This window comes from Formica exsecta, unplaced genomic scaffold (assembly GCF_003651465.1).
Source record: "Formica exsecta isolate Colony F162 unplaced genomic scaffold, ASM365146v1 scaffold768, whole genome shotgun sequence".
Taxonomy (NCBI): Eukaryota; Metazoa; Arthropoda; class Insecta; order Hymenoptera; family Formicidae; genus Formica; species Formica exsecta.
In genome coordinates, this window is record NW_021853535.1 from 216881 (window position 1) to 229988 (window position 13108).

Sequence of the window (13108 nt, forward strand, 5' to 3'; positions counted from 1 at the left end):
AATTACAATATACATAAAAATTATGCATGATACAAAATTCTTTATGATAATGATACGTTTATAGTTAATTACTGCTATTATTTACTATCTTGGTTTGAAGTTTCTTAACAGAATTTAATGAAATCACAGTTTGTGGCTTCCTTCGTCCGCGTGTTGAAAGAATGCAACCTCACTGGACTTCCGTTGTTCTATTTTCGTTCAGTCGCTTAAGATTGGAGCAGAAAGAAATATACATGAGCAAGAGACTTTTGATAGGGTGATTTTTTAAAATAATTGACGGGCTCTTTATCGCGCGGTCGAATAAAAGACACATTGTGATTTCGAGATGGAATTTTCTCTAAATTCTTCAATATTTTACTTTTTATTATATATTATTACATATAATAAAGTATTAATTCCTTTATTTCGCATAGCTGTAGACACATTACAGCCTTATCGTATATTTTCTCTCCTACTGTCTTTCTCTCTCTCTCTTTAGTTTGCTTTATTGCTATTTGTCTATTCTCCTTCACTCTTCTGTTGAGGTCGATCGACTTCCGCCGAAATCAATACGAACCGTCTCCGTTACCATCTCACAGAGAAATGGTATGGTCTGATTTCTATACTGGATAGCGTTAGCGTCTGCGCAAGCTGATTTTTCTCGCCGAATGTCCTACATACGCGTTCGATCCTGCAGATCTTCCGGAAAACATGAATATAAATTCTTTTATATTAACCTTTCAGTAACGAGATCTGTAATATTTTCGCGTGGATATATATACACATATGTATATTGCAAATTAGCTCAGTTAATTAGTAAAGGCGTTATAATATCGGAGCAAGATACTAATGGCCTACTTGACAACAGAAACATAGCCGGCTCGCGTCGTCGCATTCGGTACTGCGTCGATCGATATCTTGAAAAAAGCCATGGAAATGTTACGTTGCCGTAGTGACTCTGTAATGACGTGCGCTCACTAATATAAAGAATCAATCGCTTGTATATTATTATAGAAAGTTGATCACTCAACTCCAGCATTAATTATATATCATTTTAATATAACGCATATATGCAATATTACTTAACCAATAATTGCATTATTTAAAACAAAATTGAGAATCTCTTCTAGTGAACTTGACAGCAGTACTCAATATTTTTTGTATCAATAAAACAAAACCTGATTTAATTATAATTATAATTATATATATATAATGCTTCAAATCAAAGATGTCAACTATAATCATATGGTTATAATATAAATTTACATTTTTGGGGAAACTTATAATAAATAGGCTATGTTACTCTTTTTGTGATTTATAGAGATTACATTATTCTATTAAAGATTATATTATTATATTATAATTTTGAAATTATTATATTAAATTAACACACATAAAAATATTTATGTGTGTCTTTGAAGGAATAATTATCATGAGAGCAAGTGTTTAAAAAATTTGTACTAAATAAAGAAATCTTATTTTTACATTTTTTCAGAGTTCTTTTTACGTTTCTCATATCGGAAAAGATATTGATACAGTATAATTGTTTATAGCGGATGCAAATTAACGAGAGATAAATGGTATGTTCTAAATATCGACGAACACATGTTCGTAATTAATCAATAATTATTCGTGATATTTAGTTATAACGTGAATATGTTGGGATTTAACGATGTGATTATGGCTTGACGCAGGCTTTATACGATTAAGCAAATGATCGTTCATCATGTTATTGTATATGCGAAAAGACGTTACTGATGATAGAATCAATCAGAAAATGATCCATCATTTAAAAAGAAGATTCGCATCAATGTCTTTCCTACAATTGGTAATCGATTTTCTACTTGAAAAAGAAATATAAATAATTCTGCATTTTATATAAATAATTGCATTTAATATAAATAATTCTGTATATCTGCATTTTATAAACAATTTTATTTAAAAAAAAAATTAAAGAAAAAGGATTGGCTGTTACTCATTTAAGTACAAGCGAGAATTACAATTATAATCGAACAAAATTTTTAAATAATTCAGGCTCATAAAAATTTCTTTTAATTTTGAGTAAAATCTGTAAAGAATCATAAAGAAAAAGATTAGAAAATATGTAATTTATTTATTTCATTTCTAAAAAAAATGTGAATTTATAACCATGTGATTGCATCCAACATCTTTGATTTAGAGAACGATTTCTTTCAGGCTTTGCTGTGCGTGCGCAAGTATATATTCAGTCAATGATTTGTATAACAAACGCATGGCATCGCTTACCCAATATCAATTCAGGCCAATTAGACGTCGAGTCATAATTGTCTCAGTGCTTCAGCCTTCGACCGTAGCAACAATAGAAATTACGCTGCTAAAACAATCAATTAGACTTGACGTTAATCCTAAACCAGGAATATAGCCTATCATATATATTCTAAATATATTTCTATTCTTTATTAACTCTTTCTCTTTCTCTCTCACTCTAAAAACCAAATATTACATTTTTTTTTAAAGTCAATTTTTTTTGTTTTTATATAAATCTCAAAATAATCCATTATTTTAAAAATTACAAAAAAGGTTAGAATTTTACATAATAGATTTATAGTAATTGACATAATAATAAAAAAATGTATGGGTAATTACAGATCGTGTAATACAAGATATGCATGGTTAAATGCGATTCATTGTTATGTAATAAAATGGCTTTCATGTATTTCGAATAGTTTCGATCGATTTTATAGAATTAGCCTTGAGACACTTTACCATGCGATGTACAAGAAACGAGAGCTCCGTAATCCAAGCCACTCGACGCATCATCTCCATTATTAACCGGATTCTCAAAACGCATTATTCTGAAAATACATTATTTCAGTATTCGCAGAATAAAAGAACATTTTTTTTTTATGCGAAGAGTGCGTGTCTCGTATAGAATTGTTATCTCAAACTGCTTCGAATAGGAGTTACGTAATACAATTATCCTAAAGAAAAAATATTAGCTAATATTAGTATTTTCGATAAAGAATACGTGTCATTTAGCATGTATTGTAATATACCTGCCATGTGTTCAAAGCAAAAAAATTTTTCAACAAATAATTTATTCTTCAGAAATTGATAAATAATCTTTGTAAATGTATTTTGATTATTAAAATTTAATAATTTAATAATTTAATAATTAAAAAAAATTAAAAAGAATTACAATACATCAAAACATCAAGATACGTCGTTTTCCAATTAGTGATTTAACTTGTAGATTTATTTCGAACTTGATGATTAAATAAATATTTTAATAAATAAGCAATGAATAAATACACATATCCTTTGAAAAAAGATTAGAAAATTTTACATTATGATATTTAGAATGTTTTGAGCTAAAGAAATACATATATTCGTTAATTTCACCGAATTTCGAAATATAATTAATTCCCTTTTGAATCCATAATTTAAGAACGTTATGACTCACGTAACTAATTATATTTTCAGCTAAGATTCTGCTGTTCTACGTAATTTTCTATGCCGTCCTATCCGGCTTTTTCGGCGCGATGCTGGCTGTGTTCTATCAAACTCTGGATCCTAACGCGCCCAAGTGGCAGCTGGACAACTCACTGATTGGCAGCAACCCGGGTCTCGGTTTTAGGCCTATGCCTCCTGAAAGCAACGTCGAAAGTACATTGATCTGGTACCAGGCCAGCGATAAGGGTAATTATCTTCACTGGACCAAGGAGCTGGACAGATTTTTGGCAGGTGAGCAAAAAATACTTGAATACAGCACAATCTCTATGATGTATACTTAATACATTTACTCAAAATCAGATATTTGTTAATTAACGAGCAATTTGGAGAATTGATATATGATTTCTGAAATATAATTTATCGTGCAATGCAGGATATGAAAAAACGGCCAAAAATCGCGAGCAGAGAGTGATCTGTGATTATAACAGACCAGCACCACCAGGTAAAGTTTGCGACGTAGATATGACTGATTGGGGACAATGCACGAAGGAAAAGGAGTATGGCTTCCAAAAACCCGCACCTTGCATTTTCTTGAAACTGAATAAGGTTTGTGTACACACTTTCTTATGATTATCCACCGGATTTTTGATAAAACTTTTAAAAGTAGCCAAAACGTCAAGGAACAAGTCATTCTTGTTTTTCATTTTTTAAATAAGCATTTTTTTATGATGGTTTCATCTAATGCCATGTGCGTAGGCATAAGCATTTTAAATATATCCAGAATGATCGAATGTTGAGTTTCTCAAGATAAATAATTATAAATAATTAAGGATAATGTATATAATTAGAAATAATGAAGGATATATTTAAATATATATAATTTTTAATAAATTTCAAAATTTTATTATTAGTTTCTGTATTTTTATATGACTGTTTTTTTCTCAGAAAAAATGAGAAAATGAGTTTTCAAAAATTTAGAAGATTACATCCTATTTTCCCTTTCTTAAGGATAGATTTTATATTTAAAATTGCAAAAACGATCGAAAAAGAGAGAGAGAGAAAGAGAGTGAAATGTAATAAAGTATTTGATATTTATTTCAGATTTTCGGATGGATGCCGCAATATTTTAACGATACGAAAAATCTGCCGGATTTAATGCCAGCGGATCTTCAGGATCATATCAAACAAGAAGAAATGAACAGTGTCCACAGACTGGACACTGTCTGGGTGTCTTGTGCTGGTGAAAACCCAGCCGATGTGGAGAACATGGGACCGATTCAATATATTCCGCGCCGCGGTTTTCCCGGGTATTTTTTCCCATTCAGAAATACCCCGGGATATCTGAGCCCCCTTGTAGCTGTGTTCTTCGAAAAGCCCAAGTGTACGTTTACAAAATTCATTTGATACAAATGAAACACAACTAAAGTACAGTAATCAATCTGAATGTTTAAAGATCGAAGAATTTTCGTTTAAGAGTATTTGTAAATTCTATGAATGAAGTAATTAACATTCATCGGTTTTGTATTTATAGACGGCGTGCTCATCAATATCGAGTGCAAGGCATGGGCGCACAATATCATCCACGACAGATTCGAGAGACGCGGCTCGGTACACTTCGAACTGATGGTGGACTAAGCCCGGTCACTTCGGCCAATCGTCAGATCACCATCGCCACCAACCGCGTCCAAAAAGTAGGAAGCCGCAAGAGAGTAGAACAGAGAGAAGACGTTTCCTTTTTTTCTTAACCCGCCCTCGTTGGCCGACCGCGATCACACCCCGTATACCATCCGGTTTTCTCTCTGCCGACGATACCGCCCCGGATCAGCCTTACTTCTTCTTCATCCACCATCATTTCTTCATCAGCTCATCGTTTGTTCATCATACTTACAACGATCGCGACAGCGCTGTCGATCCGTCATGTCAGTCGTCAAGAGAGAGAGAGAGAGAGGGAGAGGGAGAGGGAGAGGGAGAGAGAGAGAGAGAGAGGGAAAAGAGCGAGAAAGAGACAAAAAAAAGACAAGAGAGAGGAAAAAAATTGCATCCATGAGAAAATAAACTCGACTACATCAATCGAGGTGCACAAAAAAAAAAAAAAAAAGAAATTGAATCGGGAAGAAAGAAAGGGGAAACGAACAATCCCGCACAAATGCCGGGCGGTATCTTGTCTTATTTCTGCCAGGATTGTGTCATCGAGGAGTGATCTCGACCATCGACGGCTAAGTCGATCGTTCGCAATACTCGATCCTCACGCGCGCGCGAGAGAGATTCTCTCCTTTTAGTTGAAAAAAAAAGAAAACTCCCCACCGAGACCGTTTTCGATTAGATCTTTTAAACTTTTTCCGTCACATACCTACGTTCCTTTTCACGATGACGAGCTTGGCCGATGACTTCTCACGGCACTGCGAATGATCGATGATGATTCTAGTTCTTAGCCATGTAGCATGTATCATAGATTAGTGTTTTCTGCCCGTCACGCGCTACTATACATCTTGATATGTCGATACGTTAAAATTCTTGGGCTGTTTAACGAGAGAGGAATGACACTCGCGGTGAATTCTAACGGGAGACGGCAGGCACAAAGGGGTACAAGTACAGGCTCAATTGAACAAATTGTCATCGAGAAATATAAACATAGCATGTGACGTTATTAAAGATTATGAGCAGTGCTGAGATTTGGTTCCCCCGAATAAATTAGTCACAAATGACACGAGACTGTCAACCGTCAATGTCTATCGCAATGTTGAATGAGATTACAAATTATGTGCGAAATCACCATGTGTGAAATTTTCCGGTATTGATAATAACTTAGGTAAACTACCTTACGAAAAATGTATAAAAAATTCTTTAAGAATTTTTTTGTTCCTGTTGAGGTATCATCGAAACGCGGTAAAGTACTTCAGTTAGTTTGAAACTAACGCTAGTTTGGCGAGAAAAATACATTTTTATTTTGATAAATAATATAACCCAGCTGCTTGTTTGACACGTCACGTTTATAGCGTAGCACAGGTCGCAACATTGATCAGAATTCTATTTCTATCATTGACCGTAAAAGCTGTAAAATCGTTTGCGATATGCGTGTTGCGTTATGGTTGTGCGTTGTATGTTAACAATTGTTACTTGTATTCCTTTGTTTTGGATACTTTCAATTAAGCGTTACAAAAATAAGAGAGTTATTATATTGAAATCTTTGCTATGAAGAGTACGATGAAAGAGTATTTACCAAAGAAATGGATATTAAGAGTTTTGATCGGCGAAAGCGATCGATGGTTATTGTCCCAATCAATAATATGTTGAATGTGTATGATGATCTATGATTCTATATGATGCATTTTTCATCCAATACTGCAATCTACGGAGAGACACACACAGATTTGCAGAATCTAGCATCCATCGATTTTTAAGATCGTAAACACTCGGATCTATAAACTCTTGGACTGGAAACTCTTTTGAATTGTTGGATTATTAAAAATGTATCTTAAATAATATTGTAAAAATATGTTAAATCATATTATGGACGTATAATCAAATCAATTAATAAACAAATTAATTAATAAGTTCTATATTCAACAAGAATTTGTGTAAAATTTTTGCGGCTTTGTATCGTTTTAATGAATGCATATAAATATGGCATTTTAATGAATTTATTAATCTTAATCCATCAGTCCAAAAGGAGTTTGTGAATTAAAAGAATTTGTACTGCAAAGGAGTTGAGATGAACTCCTAGAGATCTTGATATTTTGAGAACTTAAGGATTTTTATAATCTCTATAAAACATTTTTATTCTATTAAAATATACGATTAAAATTGTGAAATTTATATCAATAATTTTAATATTTAAATTCAATAACTTAATATTTAAATTATTGAATTAAAATATTTTGTGAAGCTTAGGAGAATTTATTAATTCAAAGATGAAATGTGAACGACATTATGACGCAAAAAGTCCAAGAATTTATCCGATCCGAGTTCGTCCGTGCGTTAATATACAAAGATGTGTAAAATAAAAATACGTTGAGATGCATGAAATATAGAAACGCGGATCGTGATATATGGACTTAAAGAATTTATGAATTCAAAGATTTATGTGATATCAACGATCTGTATATCTAAGACTCTATAGGCCCGAGAATCTTCTTATCTGAGGATGCACGAGGGCAAGAATCTATACACACTCAGGAATCTATACAAATTAACAGCGAGAAAAAATCAACAAGAAGAGAAAAAAAGGAAGAGCCATACAGATCCCAAGATCTGCGCGCGTCGCGCATCTAAGAGTCGAAATTTTAAAATTTACGAAAATATCAAAAAATTCGAAATAATCTGTAAGTCCAAGGATCTATTGATTTCGTGCTGATTTTGACATTGAATTCGCAGTTTTGAAAAATATTTTCACGATCAATCATGTGAGAGATATGAATTATTGCGGCACCATCAGCTCCGCATTGACAAGATACATCATGATAGCGGAAGCTCTGACACGCGTCTAGTATACTTACTATGAACAAAGTTCCAAGAAGGAGAACTGCTATATAATTACTGAGGAAGAATTAAAGATCTCTAGACTTAAAGGAAGTTTCAAAAGAAGAGCGCACTCGCGCGATCAGTAATTACTACATTTTTAAGATAGGTTAATAGTATGGAAGATGCATATTGATCGAATACTAATAATGTAAAGATGTTATACTAATGATACACGTATATATCGATAGCCAAAGTATTAAAATTGTTGACGCATTAATAGTAATACTGATCGTGTGGTAGCCCTCCGTAAGTACTTAAATCCAATTTAAAAGCGATATTGATTATTGTTGGTACGTACTTAAGTCAAAGGCTCCATCGATCTTAAATCAAACTGTCGATAATCAGTCTCGATTTATTATACTGCGCAAGATTTATGTTGAAGCTTCGGAAGAGAATTTTATCGGTCATACGATGCGATATGAAATATATGAAACGCATATTTATATATAATATAATTACATTGTATCATATAATTATATATAATATTATTTCATCTGAAAGTCGTCAAGTTCCTTCGCCAGGAAGAGGAGTCGGAATAGCTGTTTTTTTCTGCATCAACGCGATATTACGATCTGACACACGGAAGGAAGACAGAGAGATTCTAGAGAGATAAACGTGAACGGAATATTGTGTTGGATCGTTTGAATATAGATACTCTTTCCCCGATGGAGCTCGCAACTGAAGAGACGGTGTATCGAATTTTGTGTAATTAATTCTTTTATGTAGTCTTATTAGGTTAATTACTGTGCGAATAATATGTATTACAGTAGATATAAGTATCGGTTACGTAAAAATATAGATCTTAAAATCTGTAAATCTATTAATCCGTAGATTCACTGGTCATTAGTTTCTTAGACCTATGCCTCTACAAATGTGTAGCATCGCAGCTTGAAAGGTAAATAGATCCATGGATCTACAGAGGTTCACAGAGATCCATTGATCCACGAAAATGCACAAGTTCATAAAAAAAAAAAAAAAATTCACATATACTGAATAATCCACAAATTTATATAAAATTTCATCGATTGATTTATAATTCCTTGAACCTGAATATTATTTCTAAATTCTTTGACTAATATCTTCACAATATAACCGTCAAGCACCTGTTCGTTTAAGTCGAGAGTTAGATCAACCGTGTGTATCTTCAGATATAAAACATCTAACATTATACAAATAACACAGGCATCTAAAAAATACCCATAAGACGTTCTTCTTTAAGGCATCTTTAAGATTTTCCGAAAAAGTGTTCTGAAGATGTCTTTAAGGCTTTCCGAAAAAGAATATCTCATTTATAGCACTTAGTTATATGTGATCTTTTTTTTTTCGCGCAGATTATGCAAAAAACAAAGATGTTACTATAGGCATTATAATAATTATTGTAACAACTTATATTAATTTTTATGCATATCGCGTGCCTAAAGTTTGGTGAAGCTAAAGCTTTAGAAAGAATTATAATTAGATCGCGGCCTGTTCAATTCTTAATGAGACCGCCGGATGAGATTTTTTTTTTCTCCCTTCCGTTACTCTCGACTTTTTCTTCTGTAAAAATCCGTTCGATTTTGCCGACTGTCACCGATCTCTGAATAAGTCGGACGAACTCATCCGTGATCTAATTATAATTTGCAATCGGTTGGCAGCAATAGGGAATTAATAAATAAAATGGAGACGCCTACTCTTTTCTTTATATTATATATTCCGTTCCCTCTTCTCTCCTATTTTCAAGTTACCCGCTCGCACACCTATAAAAAGTTAAAATCTTCAAATAATCTCGCGGATGCGTATCAAGCATCCGAAATGAATGCCCGTCCATGCGCGCAGAAGCGCCTAAGAGTAGTCTTAAATAAGACGCGTTTGTAAAAAGGGCCATTGAAGAGATCTATGACACTCACTCTATAAATTTTTAGTACGCATCTTTTAAATCTTTAGACTCATAAATTTTATAGAATATAAATTTTTAAATAGACAGATCCTTGCATTCAAAGTTTTGTAAATTCGTAGATTCTAATTTTCCGCGCGGGCATTTTTAAACTTAAAGAGAGATAAAAAGAAACAGAAGAAAAATTAAGAGATAGACAAAAATATAAAACGTTAAAAAAATAATATATTATTAAAAAGTGATTATATACTATAATGGAAATTAAATCACGGAGCGATTATATATTATTTATCATTGCGATTAATCTGTTTCTAATCATGAACGTGTAACTGTTGTTGAAGTATAACGTTGAGAACAAGATGAAGAAGAAAAAGAAGAAGCGGCCCTTAATATAATAACGTACATAGTCCAAGCTAATTGTGTTTACATTTTGTCAGATCGACGTCTGCTCTTTAGAGTTATCGAATTTTATCGAGCAAAACTAACAAATTCTTTCCCTGTATTTTTAATCGGGGCATGTTTGTTCTAACAATAAGTACCCTTTGTTTCGTTTGTCATACGGAATGTGAGCGGCAAATCACATTTATCATTCAAGCGCGGATGCAAAGGAAAGTTTAAAGAAAATCGTAAAACCAAAATGGATGAAAAGCTAAAAAGGAATTTGTGCACAATTCATTATGTGTACCAATGTCCTAGATATATCCGTACTTACACATATATACCACTAATATTTAATTAGATAAGGTATTGTTAGCATATTGTTAGCAAATGTTTTTAAAAGATCGATATATTATACGTGCATGCATTCTCCTGTTGAAGATCCTATATGTCGTTGAATTATTGATAATTCGTTTCTAGAATTTAAGCAGAATTTAAGAATCTGTCCTATGTTGCAATATATAATATATACGGCGGTATATTATATACATAGATATATTGAGTAAACATTTGTTCATGGATATGTGACAGATGTGTATATGAAAATCTGCAATATAAATGTTATTATAATTCTACGACTTATTTAGATCGCAACTCCTTAGTAAGAATATACTCGGTAAGATATTTAGAGCGAGAATATCCAAGGTTTGTTTTATACAGAAAATTTTGCTTTTATTAAAGTAATTCAATTTAATGGAAATACGAGTATGGGATACAATTTATAAGATTTAGAGACTCCATTCTCGCTTCATATATACAGAGCGTTGAAATTACTATCGTGTGATTTACAAAGGTATTATTTAATTTTTAAATGGAAAAATATTATGAAGATTAGATGAAAATTACTTAATTTCAGGAAACATAAGTAGAGTAATTAAACAATTTTATGGATAAACAGCTAATATTATATGATATAACGCGATAATTAATATTTCCTGATTAATAACTTAATCGTCAAATGTTTCATGTTATCTTTGCGATCGATCGCATTGTTATCAATGAAGCGAGACTTTATTCAAGAAGCGATTGTATATGTATATGCCATAGTAAGTCTTTGCATATAAAATTAACTAAAAATAAGATTCGTTGACGATCTAAAATATTTCAGATTATTATTTTGATGGTCAATCATTTTCACATGCTCTTCTCTTTCTAATATATTTTATATCTCTTTCACAATTTATTGTATATGGGAAAAAGGTTCATCGACAAAATCTGCATTTTAAAAAATATCTTCGGAGACACAAATCGAGAAAAGAGATATTGAATTAGCATATATATGCGTTTACATTAGTATAAGAATAAGCGTTCGTCAAGAACGTCGTAGCAAATCCATGAGATTATACACGACATACTAGACGTTAGAAGATTATTCTTTCGTATAGATAATGACGAGATAGAACCTCGCAAAGCAGAGATTAGCGTTAATTTAGACATTTTAAGAATTAAGTTTGTCGCGTCTTTAATTATAATTAACCGATCTAGAGCCGCTTTATTATAATCATATTATCATCATCTCGATGAGACTTTAACATTCTCGTTGAACATCATATGATTAATACCGTCGTCGATCTTTTTTTTTTCAAATCAACATCCTGTTACGCATTTATCAGCAAAATAATAATTATCACATTTACGGACCAAAAGGAATAAGACACTAGTGCGCTGATAATTTATTTCCGCTACTTGTTAGATAAAATAAATGCGATAAATTTGACATAAGAATCTTTAACAAATAAAAGAAGAAGAGAAAGAATTTTAATATATAAAAAGAAAAGAAGAGAAAACATGAAATTGATAGATGCTCTTATTTAAATTGGATTGGCAAATGCTTTATTTTTATATTGCGACGCGCAGGCTTATATTAGAAAGATATACCTACTAATTTTTCCGCGGAAAAATGCGGATTTTAAGGACGTTTAGAATCGCATTCATTTTTCACTTTGAATTTTCCGCATCACAATTTATTCTGTGTAACCTTGGTTTCGAAATGCAGACGTTACTGTAGACGACGGAAGATTTAAACGCGATTGGCTAACAAGGCACATACGGCCGAGGAGTAATTGTTGATTACACGTCGTTATACTTGAAATATATGTTATGGAGAATAAATCGGATCTATAGAATCGTGGATGTATTTCATTAGATGAATATCAAAGAGCTTAGAAGAATAAGACTTGATTCAATTTTTTTTTTTTTTTAAATATACATATATAGTCTTCTGATGTGAGGACTCTGTCGTTCAGAGGATTGCACCCTGTGTTGTAATAACGGTACTCCAGGGGATCAATAAGCATGCATCGACGGTGAATTTCTTCGATTTCAGGGTAGGAAGCGAGGTGGGAGCACTTATAAGAGCCGAGAAGCGACGCTGATTCTTCCGTCTATTTCGCTCGAAATTCTCCGCCGGACGGCAATGACATTAATGTCACATGATAAGATGGGCAGGATGTGGTCAATTCAGATCGTGTCTCCGTGTGTGACTCACATTACACGCGCCTAGCTCTCGTCCCGGTGAACGATAAAGGGAGTGGAGTGGACCGAACACACGGTCGTGCACACACGCGTGTCCCGACCGCGCGGCCGCTAAGGTCACACACACGTGGGTTGACCTTAGCCCCCAATTTGTCCCCGGACGATTCAGCCGAGGAAATCGTATTCGTCGGTTTTCTAAATCGCGACGCGTCATAAGCGAGATCGTGGAAGATCAACTTACGTTATATCAAGGTGCTGTCAGCGAAGCGCTGAGAGACGCTAAACTGTTATCGGATTCCTTACTTATTTAGTTACGAAAAAAAAAAAACTAACGAACAAATAAAAATGAAAAATAATATAAAAATTAAAACAAAAAAAATATATATA

At 32.9% G+C, this 13108-nt stretch overlaps 1 protein-coding gene across 1 annotated transcript in view; it reads left to right on the forward strand.

The window, feature by feature from the left end:
* The window catches only part of LOC115243961 (sodium/potassium-transporting ATPase subunit beta-2-like), a 12921-nt gene extending 4009 nt beyond the window's left edge, over positions 1–8912 (forward strand). The window contains exons 2-5 of the mRNA XM_029821291.1: positions 3442–3702; positions 3845–4017; positions 4513–4792; positions 4943–8912. Of these exons, the coding sequence (XP_029677151.1) occupies positions 3442–3702; positions 3845–4017; positions 4513–4792; positions 4943–5046 (818 nt within the window). The 3' untranslated portion in view covers positions 5047–8912. The remainder of the gene's footprint in view (positions 1–3441; positions 3703–3844; positions 4018–4512; positions 4793–4942) is intronic.
* Positions 8913–13108: the final 4196 nt, after the last annotated feature.